At 41.7% G+C, this 15,735-nt stretch overlaps 1 protein-coding gene across 2 annotated transcripts in view; it reads left to right on the forward strand.

Annotated features, from left to right (window-relative positions):
* Rprd1b (regulation of nuclear pre-mRNA domain containing 1B) overlaps nt 1-15,735 on the forward strand; it is a 47,178-nt gene that overhangs the window by 8,661 nt on the left and 22,782 nt on the right. Inside the window, exons 3-5 of one of the 2 annotated variants that reach the window (XM_059261819.1) lie at nt 7,337-7,470; nt 12,577-12,683; nt 14,357-14,483. In XM_059261819.1, the coding sequence (XP_059117802.1) occupies nt 7,337-7,470; nt 12,577-12,683; nt 14,357-14,483 (368 nt within the window). Of the gene's footprint in view, nt 1-7,336; nt 7,471-12,570; nt 12,684-14,356; nt 14,484-15,735 lie in introns of both variants that reach the window. The other variant, XM_059261818.1, reaches the window with a different exon arrangement.

Consider the following 15,735-nt stretch of genomic DNA (forward strand, 5'->3'; position numbering starts at 1 on the left):
GCTGCATACCTTTTAGTGCCTAGTGCACAGCCTCCAGTTCAGGGAATGCATTTACATAGCCTTTCACAGGGCTTTCCAAGACCTAGCAGCACTGGGGTCTGTCCTGGTGCTGAGCAGGGATTTAGTAAATATTTGTTGATTGAATTAGGATAATAGTGACTAATTGGGGACAAGATCTGGTTTAAGGAATTACCCTAGAGGGGTAGTAAACTAACATTTTTATTTTAAAATGATAATATTTTTACTGTCTTTTTTTATTTTTATTTATTTTTATTTTTTGGGTTTCTCTGTGATGTTTTGGTGCCTGTCCTGGATCTCGCTCTGTAGACCAGGCTGGCCTCAAACTCACAGAGATCTGCCTGGCTCTCCCTCCTGAGTGCTGGGATTAAAAGGGTGCACCACCACCGCCTGGCATTATTTTTACTGTCTTAAATAAGGAAAGGACAAGTAGAAAGGACTAGAAGGTGGGTACCAAGATTCAGAGGGCTTGTCTAGTATGTGGACACATCTAAAACTATATAGAAGCTACGTATGGCAACACGTTCCTGTAATTCCAGCACTCAGAAGCCAGGCTGGGCTATGTAGTGAGATCTTGTCACAAAGAAATGGAATCAGACGGCACTGGAAAAACATCTTGGTATATTCTACCTGACTTTCCCAGCTCCTGTCTGCACTCCAGTCTGTTTAAGGTCCAGTTTGAACCATGTTTCTAGGCCTATCTCCTTTACCCCATCATTAGAACAGAAAGTACAATAGTTACTTTAATACTAATGGACATTATCAACCAAAAGTAATTTAGTATGTGCTCATGGTGTGCTTTTGCTGTGGCCAGATGGTGAACAAAAGTGGCTGACCCATTAATCCTCAAATTGATTAGCAATCTTTTTTGTTTGTTTGTTTGTTTTTTTTGAGACAGGGTTTCTCTGTGTAGCTTTGCGCCTTTCCTGGAACTTGCTTTGGAGACCGGGCTGGCCTCGAACTCACAGAGATCCGCCTGCCTCTGCTTCCCAAGTGCTGGGATTAAAGGCGTGCGCCACCACTGCCCGGCAATTAGCAATCTTTTTTATGATGCTTCTATCCCTAAGCAAAACAATATTTGAATTCAGAGAAAGCACAGTGTTCATAAGGTAGATTTGATTTAAGTAGCAGTTTAATTAGCCAGACTATGAACATGTATGGTTACAAGTACCCTGTTTTCTTTAAGTTTGAAGGTAGTTACACATTCGTCATTCAACATATATGAGTGTTCTTTATATGTCACATGCTGATCCAGAGCCTGGGGAGTATTAGGGAAGAAGGCAGACAAGAACAGTGAAGAGAACAAGACATCTTGAAATGATATGGACAAAGTTAAGTAGAATAGTGTTCTGGGGTGGGACCTCTTCTAGGCATTGTGGGTTAAGGAAGTGACATTTGAGAATCTAAGGTAGAACTAATCATGGTATCTTAAGAGGAACAGGATGTAAGCCAGTGGATATGGTGAGCAAAGTGAGATATAGCCCCAGATGAGATCAGAGAGAGAGGTAGAAAGGAACCAGTTACATACTCCCTGAGAGTCTTTTCTGATAGGATGTCAGTCAAGATTTTAAGCCAGGGAATGAAACAATTCCCATAGACATTGTAAATTATCCTTCTTTTAAAAATCTTGTACTTATACACAAATGTGTCTAACAGCTAAAAAGAGGCTGTGAATTTGAAAGGGGGTTGGAATGGGTATATGGGAGGGTTTGGAGAGAGGGAAGGGAAAAGACATAATTATAATTTCAAAAAATAAAAAAATAAAAATAAAAAGAGGAAATATCTAAAGCCCCATAAAATTAAAGAGAAAAAGTAACCTAAGCGTATTTCTAGGATTTTTTTTCCTGTCAACCCATTTGTTAATTGTGCTGCCATTGGTTCATGAAAAGTTTAACCATTTGTAACATAATGAGTAAGCACTTAAGGCAAAAGTTGTACCTAAAAAAATAAAGTTCAGTATACTAGAAGAGTTCTCTCTTTTTATTCAGCTACTCAGATGTTGATAAGGCATATGTATACATCTTCTCATTACAATGTAGAGACAATTCTTTTAAATTTTTAAAGGCTTGTATTGTTTTGAATAGATGAGTCGGGGTAAAAGCCAGCTTAGCTGAATTGGCAAGCTCTGGGTACAGTTGAACCCATCTCAATATGTAAAGTGGGGAACAATTGAGGGAAGCACCTAATGTCAACCTTGAGCCTCTACATGCGTATACACACAGATGTGAACACACATACACACTCAGATTGCTCGCACATGCATGCACGCACAGTGTGTGTGTAAAAGGCTTGTGTGGAGAATGGGTTATGAAGGGCAAGAAAGCTTGAGTTTGGAAGGTATTGCTGTGGTGTTGGCTAAGGTGAGATCAGTTAAGGCATTTGCGATGAGAAGGCTGTCTCCATTTATTGAATGATTATTCTGTAGATAGAGTCTTCTCTCCTGTAAAATTTGTACAATGTGTTGGAATTAGGTGGGAGTTGGTGGTGAGGGAAGAGAAAAATGTTTAGTGTAAGTGAATGGTTGATGGTACTGTTTACTGAAGATGGGAGAAGATTTGATGGAGGAAATGATTTTTGTTTTATTTTGGCCATGTTAAGTTTGAAATGACTAGTTAGGTGTTCCAAGGGGTAATTATGTATAGACACATGGGTAAAGTAGTTTAAAATTCATAGAATTTTAAAATTTTTTATTATTTTATATATATGGGCATTTTGTCTGCATGCATGTCTGTGTGCCACATGTGTGCCTAGTACCCACACAGACCACACAGGGCATCAGATCTCTGAAACTGGAGTTATAGGCATTTGTGAGCTGCCATGTGGGTGCTGAGAATCAAATCTGGGTCCTCTGAAAGAGTAGCAAGTGCTGTTAACTGCTGAACTACTTCTTCAGTGCCCCCCCCACACGTGCCTCCAATTTCTTAATTTTTTTTTAAAATTACATTTGTGTGTGTATATGTACTCATGTGTCTGTGCATGTGCTGTAGCAAATGTGGAGGGCAGAGGACAATTTTCAGAAGTCAGTTCACTCCTTCCACTCAATCCCAGGGATTGGACTCGAGTTGTCAGGCTTGGTGGCACATACCTTTACCCACTGAGCCATCTTTTCTGATCCTAGACTTAACTTCTTGAGAGATAAATCAGTAGTTATTGCCAAATACGTGAGACTTCTTTGTTGTTTGTGGGTCTCTGTACTTCTCCCAGGTGGGTAACTTCCTAGGAGGGCTCATGGCTCTGATTTACTACACCCAGGGATACAGACGATCAGCAAAGGGGGAAGGTGCACGGGTAATTGTGACAGCAGGTTTGGAATCCGTTCTGATGGGAAGAGACTCAGCTGAGACATTGAAGGCACCTCTTCCGTTGTCCTGGAAGTAAGCAGTCACTCATGTAGAACCATTTCGTTTACACAGTTGAGACACCAACCACCAAGATCATTAGGAAGTAGAGCATCGTCCTGAAACCCCAGTCCCCAGGAGTGCTCCTGTCTCAGCTTTCTGTCACTGTGGAAAAATGCCAGAGATAAGCATAAGGGATTAAGGATTCCTCTGGGCTCATGGTTCCAGAAGTTTCAATTCCTGCTGCCAGCTCCACTTCTTTTGGAATGGAGGGAGGGAGTGTATGCTGGAGCCCTCAGGATGGCTAGGAAAGAGGAGGAGGGATTGGAGGGGCCCCTCTGAAGCATATCTCCTAATGGTCCAGTCAGCTGTGAACTCATTGATGATATAAGCACCTTCCTGGCCCTCCTTTATCCACAGCATCTGCATGGCCGGAGTCAGAGTCTTCAGTATTGGATACTTCTTGTGGGACCACTTTATACACAAATGATCAGCAGCCACCAGTTGACAGCAGGTCTTTCTAGGACACAGCATTTATATTAATTCCCATTCTCTCTCTCTCTCTCTCTCTCTCTCTCTCTCTCTCTCTCTCTCTCTCTCTCTCTTCTGGGGGAGGAGCGGGTTTTGAGTTTTCTTTGTAGTCCTGGCTGTCCTGGAACTCACTCTGCAGACCAGAATGGTCTTAAACTCAGAGATCCGCCTGCCTCTGCCTCCCAAGTGCGTAATTCTTTTTCTTCAGGTTTATTTTTAGTTTGTGTGTTTATGGGGGTGCATGTGCACACGAGTTCAGGTGCTTATGGAGGCCAGAAGCAACAGAGTCTCCCTGGAGCTAGAGTTGGAGGTGGTTGTGACTATGCTCTTAACTGCTGATCCACCTCTCCAGCCCCATCAATTCTTTCTGAACAATTATGAAGGGGTTTTCTGTTCGAGCTTTGCATGAGGTATTGTGGGAAAAGCTGACATCTTAGAAGAAAGGATTCTACTTCTACTGGGTCTACCACAGACTTGTTATATATGGATAAGACTGATGTACACATTAAAAATGAATATAAAATACACACATGAAAAGTGTGTGTGTGTGCGTGTGTGTGTTTTCAAAGAAGTACCAAGGAAGCACAGGAAGGAAAGTCCCTAAGGCTAGCTTGGCAAGGGCTTAGGGATCCAGCTGACACTTGAAGAAACAGTGCTGTGTGTGTGCTACACACTATGACTTGGTCAGTTTTGGACATCTGTATTAGAAAGGTGAGCATAGGTTGAATTTATAATTAGAATTAAATATATATTAAACATTCAACATACATACTCAGTGTGTAAGTAATTATTTCTTTTTTTCCATAGTTCAATAGCAAATATTTTTAAAATATTTTCACTTTTTCACTTAGCTATTTCTCATATACACATCATTTATTTGTTTTGTTTGGAGACAGGTCTTCATGTAGCCCAGGCTGGCCTCAGAGTATTTGTGTAGCCAGAGATGACTTTGAACTGATCTTCCTGCCTTCTCCCCTTGAGTTCTGGGGTTATAGGCACTCATCACCATGCCCAGTTTATGCAGGGGTGGGATTGAACTCAGGTCTTTGTCCATGGTAGGCAAGCAGTGCCAAATGAGCTACGTTTCCAGCCTCAAGAATTCTCAATTTAGAATGAAATCTGTGTAACTTGTAAAGGTAGTGCCTCTTTTTTTTGTCATACTGCTTTTTTACTCTAGCTCGGTCTGATTCTGGGTGCTAAAGTGACTTCTGTTTCGCTGGAATGACTTATTTCAAAACCGGTTAGTTCAGTTAATTTTTGACTTGAATGACTTTGCAGGAAAGTTGGAAATCACATGCTTTATATAGAATTCAAAAAAGATTTTAAAATTTCAAAAAGGACTGATTTAGCCAGTATGGTCCTTGGCGAAGGACACACACACACACACACACACACACACACACACACACACACACACAACCCCCTCTGTCCAGAAATTGCGTTTATACAGAACAAGTAAACAACTATTTTGTACAGCATGTGAGAGCTAATTATATGGAACACAATGAAGGTGGGTCAAGAAGTGTAAGTCACTGTGGGGACTAGGGAAGTGCTACTGAAGAGGAGGGTGGCACTGAGAGTCACCGCAGGAGAGCTGACTGCAGGGTCTAGGCCTGAGGACCAGAGTAGGTAGGCGAGGTTGAAAAGCCTTGAGGACTTTGTGAGGACTCTGTCTGCTCTGAGGAGAGTGGAAAGAAACAAGAAGTGCCTTCCCACAGCAGCTAGAATTACATTATTAAAACCTGAGTAGGCTGGAGGAGGACAAGGCTGGAAGCAGGAAAAGCAGTAATGAGGCTGTCGGAGAAGGCCTGCTGGACAGAAATGGCTGCTGCTTGGGCCAGGTTGTTGGCGGAGGAAGGAAGGGGTGAGAGTAACTCTTCTGCATATATTTTGAAAATAGATGTCTCGGCATAAACACCAGAGAGCTTGCTTATAGTTGAGGTCTTTAAGATGTAGCAGAAGCATTTCCCTGTTTTCCTAGTGCTTACCTCTGACTTGAAAAAAATTATAAAACATTAATTTATATGTTTCCTGACTTAGTACTTTGATCAGTTTAGTTGACTTGCTACTAGTAATTTGTAAGTAGGCCATCTGACCAGACCAGGCTGAGCATTAGCATAGCATCGCAGACGTGCTGTCAGTGCTGAGGGTGGGTAGAGCTCCCACCTCAGTTGAATTAGGTCTTCTTGAGGTACTTAGTGAAGACATTTGACTTTGTACCTAAGATGTAGAGGTCTTTTCCCCTCCCCGTTTTGGCATAGTTTCATATATCCGAGTCTGGCCTCAAACTCACTGTGTAGCTGAGGATGATGGATGACCTTGAACTTCTGATCCTCTTGCCTTCCACTCCCCAGTGCTGGGATCACAGACATTGTCAACCATGCTCAGCTTTTGCAGTGTTGGGGATTGAACCCACGGCTGGACAAGCACGTCAACTGAGCTACATCTCCAACTCAGGGTCTCCCTTTTTTAACAGTTACATTTTAATTAACTAATTAATTTGGAGAGAGGCATGACCCACTCATGGGAGACAGGAAAACTTGCCTGAATTGTTTCTCTTCTTTTAGTATGTGGTCCTGGGTATGGAAGTCAGGCTGTCAGGCTTGGAGGCAAGCATACTTACTTGCTGAGCCATCTTGTGAGCCCTACGGTGACCCTTCTTACGGTGCTCAGTGTTAAGATGTGGCTTTTATGCATTCTCACTGAACAGAGTGCACAGGAGCCCAGCGGGCAGGCAGGGCCTGGGTCTTTTCAGAAAGTCTCCTGCTTGTCTGCTGCCATCTCAGACGTTGAGTAGGTAAGAGGTTAATGCTGTGTCAACATACCAGGAAAATTACCTAACTTTTTCTTTCAGATGTAAATTAAAAAGGACTACATTATTTCCAGTGTGTTCCAAGATTATCCACTAGATATATTAGTGTGAACATGGAACTCAGTCTCAGCCCAATGTTAAAGTCATTAAGAAGTAGTTAAGGTTGAGATACTTTTAGCACATATGTGTATGTGTGTAGAGATGTTGCTGTGTTAATGTAAATTTAAATATTTGTGCTTTTAAAATCTTAAAAGTTTGGCTAATTTTAATTTCCAGTCTCTGTCTAGGATTTAATTTGAATTGATGTTTTCTGAAAAGGCAAGTTGTCACAATTGATATGGTCAATTTTATTTTCTGTCTGTTAAAACCAGTCAAATAGGCTTTTTTCCTATTCTCTCTACCTTTCTAAGAGGAAAAAAAGATTCCTTGGGTTATGGGATGCCTCTTCCCCATCACCATGGGAGGAATGCAGTTTCTGTCAAGATTTGGGAGTCCAAGTAGCACAGGGTGTACCACATTCTTGTTTTAAGTATGTAAATCATTTTGGCCATTGTTGATTTTTTTTTAAAGTAGATCTGTCCTAATTAAAAACAAAAACTTAAGCTTATATATATATCTTTTCATCTTTTCTGGGCAGAGAGGCAGATGAAGGTTGTAAAAAACCTTTAGAAAGATTGCTGAACATCTGGCAAGAACGAAGTGTGTATGGCGGCGAGTTCATACAGCAGCTGAAGCTGTCTATGGAGGACTCCAAGAGCCCTCCCCCCAAAGGTAGAACCATCACCACATGTTTACAGCTCTTGGTCTTTGCTACTCCCAACCCCACATGAAAAGCTGCAGTGGGGGCTGCTGTGGCTGCTGGGATCCACCAGCCGCTTTCTGACTCTTCCGAGCGAGATGATCCTGAGCGATGGTGAGAATTCATGCAGTGCTGGCAGTGGGCAGGCCTGGCCTTGTGTCCTGCTGCCATACTTTCACTCCTCACTCCTGTGTGCTCTTTTGGCCCGCCTTGCTCCTTCAGGAACTGCCCTCACACAGGGAAAGAACAACCACCTTCTTTAGAATTGTGGTTGACTAAGGAATACCTCGTCCTGGCCCCGACATTGTCTACAGCAGGGCCTCATTTAAGTCCCTTGCCCTTTTAGAACTTGGCTTTATTGATAATAAATCTGGTTTTGTATACTTTTATGATTGACAGTTTATTGTCTATGTTGATTTTGATCTTTACTGAGCCCAGGGTATCCTTGGGAAGTATGTATGTAAATTTTAAAGTTCTTAAGAGTTTATGTTACTTCTTTCTCTAAAGAATAAATTCAGATGTTTGGGTTTTCAGTCTTTGGTTAGTTGTAGGTTACTTCTAGTTGGCATGACAAGCTTCTAAGCAGGAGTCACTCTGATCTGACTCCATTTAAGCTTACTGCTGAGGGTCAAGTCCAAGTACTCACCACATTGAGGAGGTTTTCTGATGTGGACTAATCCATGTGCAGATTCTTCTTCCATGCCCTCGCAATGCTCCTGGTTCTTTGGTCAGGCTGAGTTTCCGAGTGCCCTTTTCTCTGTACCTGCTGCACTTTACAACACGTCTTTCCACCCCTTTCCCTGTGACAGTGCATTCTCCAGGAATGCCACCCTGGCTCCCATGGCTTCCTTGCTGTGGGCTATGTAGCCATCCCCTCCTTGTTCTCTGGTGCTGTGCGCACAACTCTGCCAATGGCATGTACTTTACTGTAAACTGAAAGAGGCTTTCTAAGAAAGTGCTTTTAGGCTTTGGGCCATTGTGAAAGGATTTACTTAGAATTGTTAAAAAATGCTTCTGAAAAGCAAGGTGTTTGCTGCCTTGGGTTCCAGTAGTGACAGCATTGTGGCCTTTGGAAGTTTCACTCTAATGTAGTTTGGGGAAAATATCCAGTGTTTTTTTGCCTGTACCCTGCCTTACAGTTCATTCAGTAGATAGTGCCTGGGACAAGCAGGAGAGCTCTTGCCTTAAAGGAAGCTTGAAGCTGATGTTGGAATGGTCATTCAGGCATGGCTACACACACGTGTTGGGCTGTGCTAGGTGCTTTGCAAAGGAGCGCAGAGGAGTACAATTGTACACCACAGGGAGTAGTCACAGATGTGGCAGTGTTGGGAATGGCTTCTTTGGGGTGTGGCTTTTTTTACAGGCTAGCAGTGACATGTGCTGGTTCATTGTCTAAAGGTTGGTTCCCCTTCTCCTTCATCCTTTAAAGACAGACACTCAGTAGGTTCCCTGGGTATGTTGGTCATGGCAGCTCACTCTTGTGTTCCCAGGACCTGGATGATCAAAGTCATTTACTACCATCCTTTCAAACACTCTTGACCTCCCTAGAGGCTCATTTCCAAATTTGAATAGTTCGTTCATATTGTAGTATTGATTCATGGGTAATTCATTATCTTCAGGCAACTCATAGAGTTTGCCTTTACAATAAAAGATTTCTTTTGGAACTTTTTAAAAAGGTTTTTATTGGTTTGTTTTTATTTATTTATTTATTGCATTTTTAATTATGTATATGTGAACTGGAGTTACAGCTGTGAGCTGCCACGTTTGTGAAGAGAACAGGACTTGGGTCCTCTGAAGAACAGCCAGTGCTCTTAACTACTGAGCCACCTCTTCAGTGCCACCGCATTATGATTTTTCTTTTGATCTTATATTCAGATTCTGGTGGCCACTCCTTTCACATGACACTTTTATGCTGTGATGGCTGAGTGTGTGGAGGTCATACCACATGGCATACGTTAAGTAGTTGCTGTGCATTGAGTACTGTTGGGTATTTCATATGTAAACCATATGCTAGTGGATTTTCCACTTAACAGTGTATCAATCATTGCTTTGCAAGATGTAAACGGAGGCAGAGCTTTTCTGTCCTGACCACCCGGTCCCAGATAAATGCATAAAATCTTATATTAATTACAGAATGCTTGGCCGATAGCTCAGGCTTATTGTTAACTAGCTCTTACATTTAAATTAACCCATTTCTATTAATCTATGTATTGCCACATGACTCGAGGCTTTATGTGTCCTCTAGCATCTTGCTTCTTGGGCAGCTTGCTGGCATCTCCCCCAGCTTCACCCTTCATACCAGTGCTCAGTTTGATTGTCCCACCTAACTTTATCCTGCCTTGCTATAGGCCAACCAGCTTTATTATTAACCAATGAGAGTAATACATATTCATAGTGTACAGAAGGGTTATCTTATAGCGGCAAGACTATAAAATGATCATGTAAATTGAAACTATGCAGAAAGAACTTTAATAATACATGTAGGAAATAACAATTCTGTGCCTTTGTTTTTTTTTTTTTAAACATTGACTACAAATGTATAATGAAAAAGAAAGACAGTTGCTTTCGATAGGCACAGTGGCACATTCCTACAGTCCCAGGACTCAGGAGACAGAGGCAGGAGGATTGCTAGTTTGAGACCAGCCTGGGCTACGATGGGACTTAAAGGCCAGCTTGAGCTGCATAACGAGATCCTGTCTCAGTAAACCATTGTCTAGGATGAAGCTGAACAACAGAGGGTCTGCCTCCGAGGGCAAGACCCTAAGTTCGGTTCTTAGAGCTGGAGAAACACAGAAAGTAGAAATACTGAAATAAAGTAACTTTCATTGTAACCGATGTGTCAAGAGTGGTTCGAACAGTCTTGCCTTCCGTGTTTTAAAACGGGGAGACATCTTTTTTAATTTTAATGTTTTTTGAAGGGTGGGGATTGGACAGAGGGCTTCATGTGTGTCGGGTAAGTGTCCTGCCAGTGAGTTGACATCCTCTGCCCTTTTTACTTTATTTTGAGACAGAGTCTTGCTGTGTAGTCCTGGCCTTGAACTCTGAATCGGTGTCTCAGCCTCTATGTGTCTGAGATTGCAGGCGTTTGTCACTAGATACACTCTGAAAGTTGCTTTAGTGTGACGTGTTTCTGTGGGGCTACTTCTTCCACCGTCATCCTCTTTCCTCACTTTTGCGGCTAACTTGGCATCACTAGGTCCTTCTGTGCAGTGTTAGCCTCTTACAGCATCTCTAGGTCTCTCTGTGCAGTGTTAGCCTCACAGCATCTCTAGGTCCCTCTGTGCAGTGTTAGCCTCACAGCATCTCTAGGTCCCTCTGTGCAGTGTTAGCCTCACAGCATCACTAGGCTCCTCTGTACAGTGTTAGCCTCACAGCATCTCTAGGCTCCTCTGTGCAGTGTTAGCCTCACAGCATCAGTAGGCCCCTCTGCAGGGTAAAAGTAAGCGCTTGAGTAAGTGCTTACTTCTCAGCTCCTCTTAGTGCCATTCAGATTCAGTTCCACCATAGCTTTTGTTGCAGCTGCTTTGTTGTGCTTTCATTTTTATTCTCTACTTATTATTTTTATGAAATGTGATATGGTATCTGTCACTGAGAAATGGGATGACACAATTATCTACTCTCCCATCCTTGTGGGCTGAGGAACCAGTGCACAGTGACTGTCATTGACAGACATTGCAGAAAGGAAATGATTGGTTATTGATTGTGATTTGGGTGCTGAACCATTAGAGAAATGACTTCATCCCAGGACTTAGACTTGATACACCTGGCAGTGAGACCTGAAGTGCACTGCTGGGGACTGGTGTCATTTCGCTGAACTGTGAGAGCTGTTCTCCATAGTAGCATTGTGTGAAACAGGGACAGCCTCTATCATTACTGTGGCTGGTTATTTTCTCCCTTCCTTCCCACAAACAAAACTGTAAGAAAACAAAACAAAACAAAGCAGTTTATGCTATTGACTGGCCTTCCTGTCTAACATAGCCAATTCATGTATAAGATAGAAAACAGGAACTGCATCCTTGGTTTCAGAAGAGACTTAAGTGAACATGTGCACACCTTCCTTGTGAGTTACCCTGTACGTGCAACAAGTTCTGAGGCGGGTGCCTGGTACTCCCTTTTTGACAGATAAAGGTGCTTGTGCTTAGTTGTTTGCATACAGTGGGATGAGTACGGACTTGAGTGTTGTGCCAGGGAGTTGTTTAACCTCCCTAGGTCTTTTTCTGCTTGTAATGGAATGTTCTGTCAGAGTTGTTGGAAAGATGAAGGTAAAGAAACCATCGCAATGCTCTGCACATACTTGGTGTCCAATATTTCTTTTCTACGCAGATTTATCATTTAGACTTATTTCCCCCAGTCGTTTGTGCTTGGTTTGTGTTGCCCGATGTGATGCAATAGGAATGATTTTAGAATTAACACATCTGTCATAATCGTGTAAAAGCACAGGGGACAGATAATAAAGAATGTACCTTGCCAGCCTCAAAAGTAGTTAATTCTAGAATGAGAACTTAAGTAATTTCTTCCAGTAATATCAATCACGTTTCTCAGTAATGGTTGTTTTTTTATTGTACAGTAAAATTACATTTATTCTGGTTTTAAAGAAAAATTTCAAAGAGTATTTGTACTTGAAATCTTTGATAGTTTTGTCCCTCCTATTTTTTTCCAAAATGATCCTTGGAAAGAATAAAGCTGTTTAATATGCAGTGTGTTCTCTGTGCCCCTCATACGTGTTGGTTTACTTCATTGTATCACCTCATGCTTCGTACCATTTTACTGTTTACTTCTTTTGAAGGAAGGAAGGAAGTTTCTAACTATGGTAGCTTGGGACATACCAGTTTTAGATGCTTTCCAGTAGCATTTTCTTGGATTCAAAGAGTCAATCTTAGATGATATACTGGGAACTTTTTGTCTCTTCAATAACATAAGGAGTTACATCCATTTAAAATAGCTAGCAAGAAAGTTAGCATGAAGCCATCTCTGAAACTGCACACCCCTACCCTCGATTTACCTGTGGTCATTGTACAGAACACTGGATGTTTGGGCAGGACGTGCAGCTCACATTTGTCACATTTCCCTAGCAACAGAAGAGAAGAAGTCTCTGAAACGAACTTTTCAGCAGATACAAGAGGAAGAAGATGATGACTACCCTGGAAGTTACTCTCCCCAAGATCCTTCTGCAGGCCCCCTCTTGGTATGTGACCCCAGCACAAAGTGACTCTAGGTGACCTCTAATTGAAAGATCATGACCACGAGGTGGCGCTTGTTCCTAGTAGTGTGATCTGTCAAAGGGCTGCAGATACAATAGCCCACCCAGAGCTTCTCAGACATCAGACTTCACCCTGCCTTTCACACCACGACTTTACAATGGGTTTATGTTTTATAAAATATTTGGAATTGGTTTTGTCTCCTAAAAATGAAAAATATTCTTTAAAAGCAGATTTATATGGCATGATAAAGATATTCTGAAGTACTTTGCTGTACCTGTTGCTAATAGCGTTCTTGTTTAAGCAAACAGCTTACTACTATCTAAGGACAGTTTTGTAACTGCCAATAGTGAATTTACTGCATGATAGCCTCTGTTATAGGAATTACAACAGGGGGTTAGCATTTAAGGATGCATTTGCCTTAGATAACCTCTTATGAAACAAGTTTGTTTTGGTTCATCTGTTTACCATCAAAGAAAATGAGCCACACAAAAGAGATTGAATAGCATTTAAGTAATTTGCCAAGTATCTTAATTTGAATTCAGATCTGTCACAATTCAGAGTCCATGCTTTTTTGTTTGTTTTGTTTTTAATGTTTTGAGATAAGAGTTTTACTATGTAATGCCTGCTGGCGTTAAACTTGGTATCTTCCTGTTATAGCACATTATATCTGTAATACTAACCCTGGGGAGGCTGAGGCAGGAGGATCACAGGTTTAAGGTCAGCCTGGCTATATAATGAGACCCTATTTAAAAAAAAAAACAACAATACTTCTGCCTCAGTTTCCCCAGTGCTGGGATGACAAGTGCATGCCATCATACTTGGCTGTCCATGTCCTGTTCGTTGGATGAGACTGCCTCCTGTCAACCTCACTGTATTCTACGTGGATATGGTCAGGACGTGGTAACTAGGAAGTGTGTGTGTGTGTGTGTGTGTGTGTGTGTGTGTGTGTGTGTGTTGTATAGTGTTTAGACAGGATTAAGTAATAGCAATGTTAGGCCCTATCTTTGCATCTAACGCCTTTAAAGGAGATGAGTTTGGATTGTCAACTTTCAGGGTGATCTGACTGTCACCACAGCCGGCTGTTCTTGGGTCACTGTGCTCTGCCACTTAGCAGCACTGTGTGCTTTCTCAGGGTTTGATGAAGCCCCTTTGATAGACACAGAATATGCTTTTCTTGTTTTAACTCCTAATGAGTTAATTCATTTGACATTTTAATATTAGTGGTGATCTTTACTTTGTAAAGCAAACTCTAGAAAGAATTTAATCAGCCAACACCTACCTGTTCAACATCTGGTATTTATGTCTTTTTTCTATATTATAGACTGTTTCATACTGTAACAATGCTTCACTTGAAATTAAGCGGCATGAACTAGAGTCCATATTCTTAAGTTGCCAAAAATATGCCCTTTAATTTAAAAAAAAAAATAGAGTTCTATAGAGGTTTATTTATGTGTGTAGACTTAGAACAACTAACTTTTTGTCCTTTAGAGTCCATATTATTTCCATCCACAAAGTCCTGCTCCTAACAACAGTTGTTTGTGTGACTTTTGACCTGTTTTTAATACTAAGAATGGCTGTTTTTATAATTTGCCTCTAGCTAATTTTCTTTAACCCCATTATGTCTTAATGGATTATATATTTTCTTTGCCTTTTATAGACTGAGGAGTTAATCAAAGCGTTGCAGGATCTGGAAAATGCTGCATCAGGGGATGCTACTGTTCGACAGAAGATTGCTTCCCTGCCCCAAGAAGTACAGGATGTGTCACTGCTAGAAAAAATAACAGGTAAGAAGGTTGTTAGGTGAAAGATAGGAAAGAAGGAGCCATTTGTGGTCATGCTATATCCTAGGCAGAGAGAGACTTTCTGTGTGATGATGGGTGCTCTGCCATCTTGGCATGTGAAGCAATTCAGCATGCTGAACAAGAAAGTTCTTGGAGGGGCTGGACAGGTAGCTCCACATTAAGAGTACTTCCTGCTCCTGCAGGGGACCTGGGTTCCATTTCAGACACCTACATTGGGCAGCTAACAATACCTTCAACTCCAGCTCAAGGAATCTGATGTACTCTTTTGGCTTCCATGGACACTTACACACATATGACGTACTTACATGCACTCATTCATATAAGTAAAAATAATACAAATAAATCTTGGGGCTGGAGAGATGGCTCAGTGGTTAAGAGCTCTTACTGCCCTTTCATAGGACCTAGGTGTGGTTCCCAGCACCCACATGGTAGCACAACCACCTATAACTCCAGTTCCAGGGCATCTGATGCTGTCTTCTGACCTCTTTGGGCATCAGACACACAAGTGATGTACTTACATGCATGCAGGCAAGCACTTACATGTAAGCATTTACAAATAAAAAACAAGCAAACAAAAATCTTAAATAAATAGATAAAAGTAAACCACAACAAAGGAAGCCTTTGAAACAGAATGAGTAGTGATCTGAGTAGTTACAGCAGAAATGCTGGGGTGTCATAATCGGCCACCCTCTAAATAAGACAACATGGTGCAAATTGTATATGTATAGCACACTGGAGGCCAGGAAGGGATGAACCCTTTGCTAAGAGGAAAAAAAGTGTATGGTATACAGGTGTGCTGTTTACTGCACTGCACACTGACAAGCTTGAAGGTGATTCAGTGCTAAGAATTCTCGGTGTGCTGTTGAGCTCATCACAATCACCTTTGGTTAAATAGAGGAATGGACACTGTTCTTGCTTTCTGTACAAACAGTTGAAGAAGGGAGTAAAGTATGAACAAATTTTTTAAAAAGCATGTTCTGTGCCTGGCACTCTATGCCTCGTGATAGTCTTTGAAGAAGTGTATTCTCATATGTAAGAAAGGATTGAGACGTTGCTAAGTTAGATATCTTGGCCAAGATCACACATGCAGTGGATTTGGGGATTCCAACCTAGGCTGCATATTGAATGGTCTTCTCACTGCAAAAGCCCAGTACTTGGATCCCATTCTCTCCAGGTCATTTCCCCTCCAGCCCCTTGAGCTGGCTGCTTCTCTGGCTTTGTCCATGTTCATGTG

This window comes from Peromyscus eremicus, chromosome 4 (assembly GCF_949786415.1).
Source record: "Peromyscus eremicus chromosome 4, PerEre_H2_v1, whole genome shotgun sequence".
Classification (NCBI taxonomy): Eukaryota; Metazoa; Chordata; class Mammalia; order Rodentia; family Cricetidae; genus Peromyscus; species Peromyscus eremicus.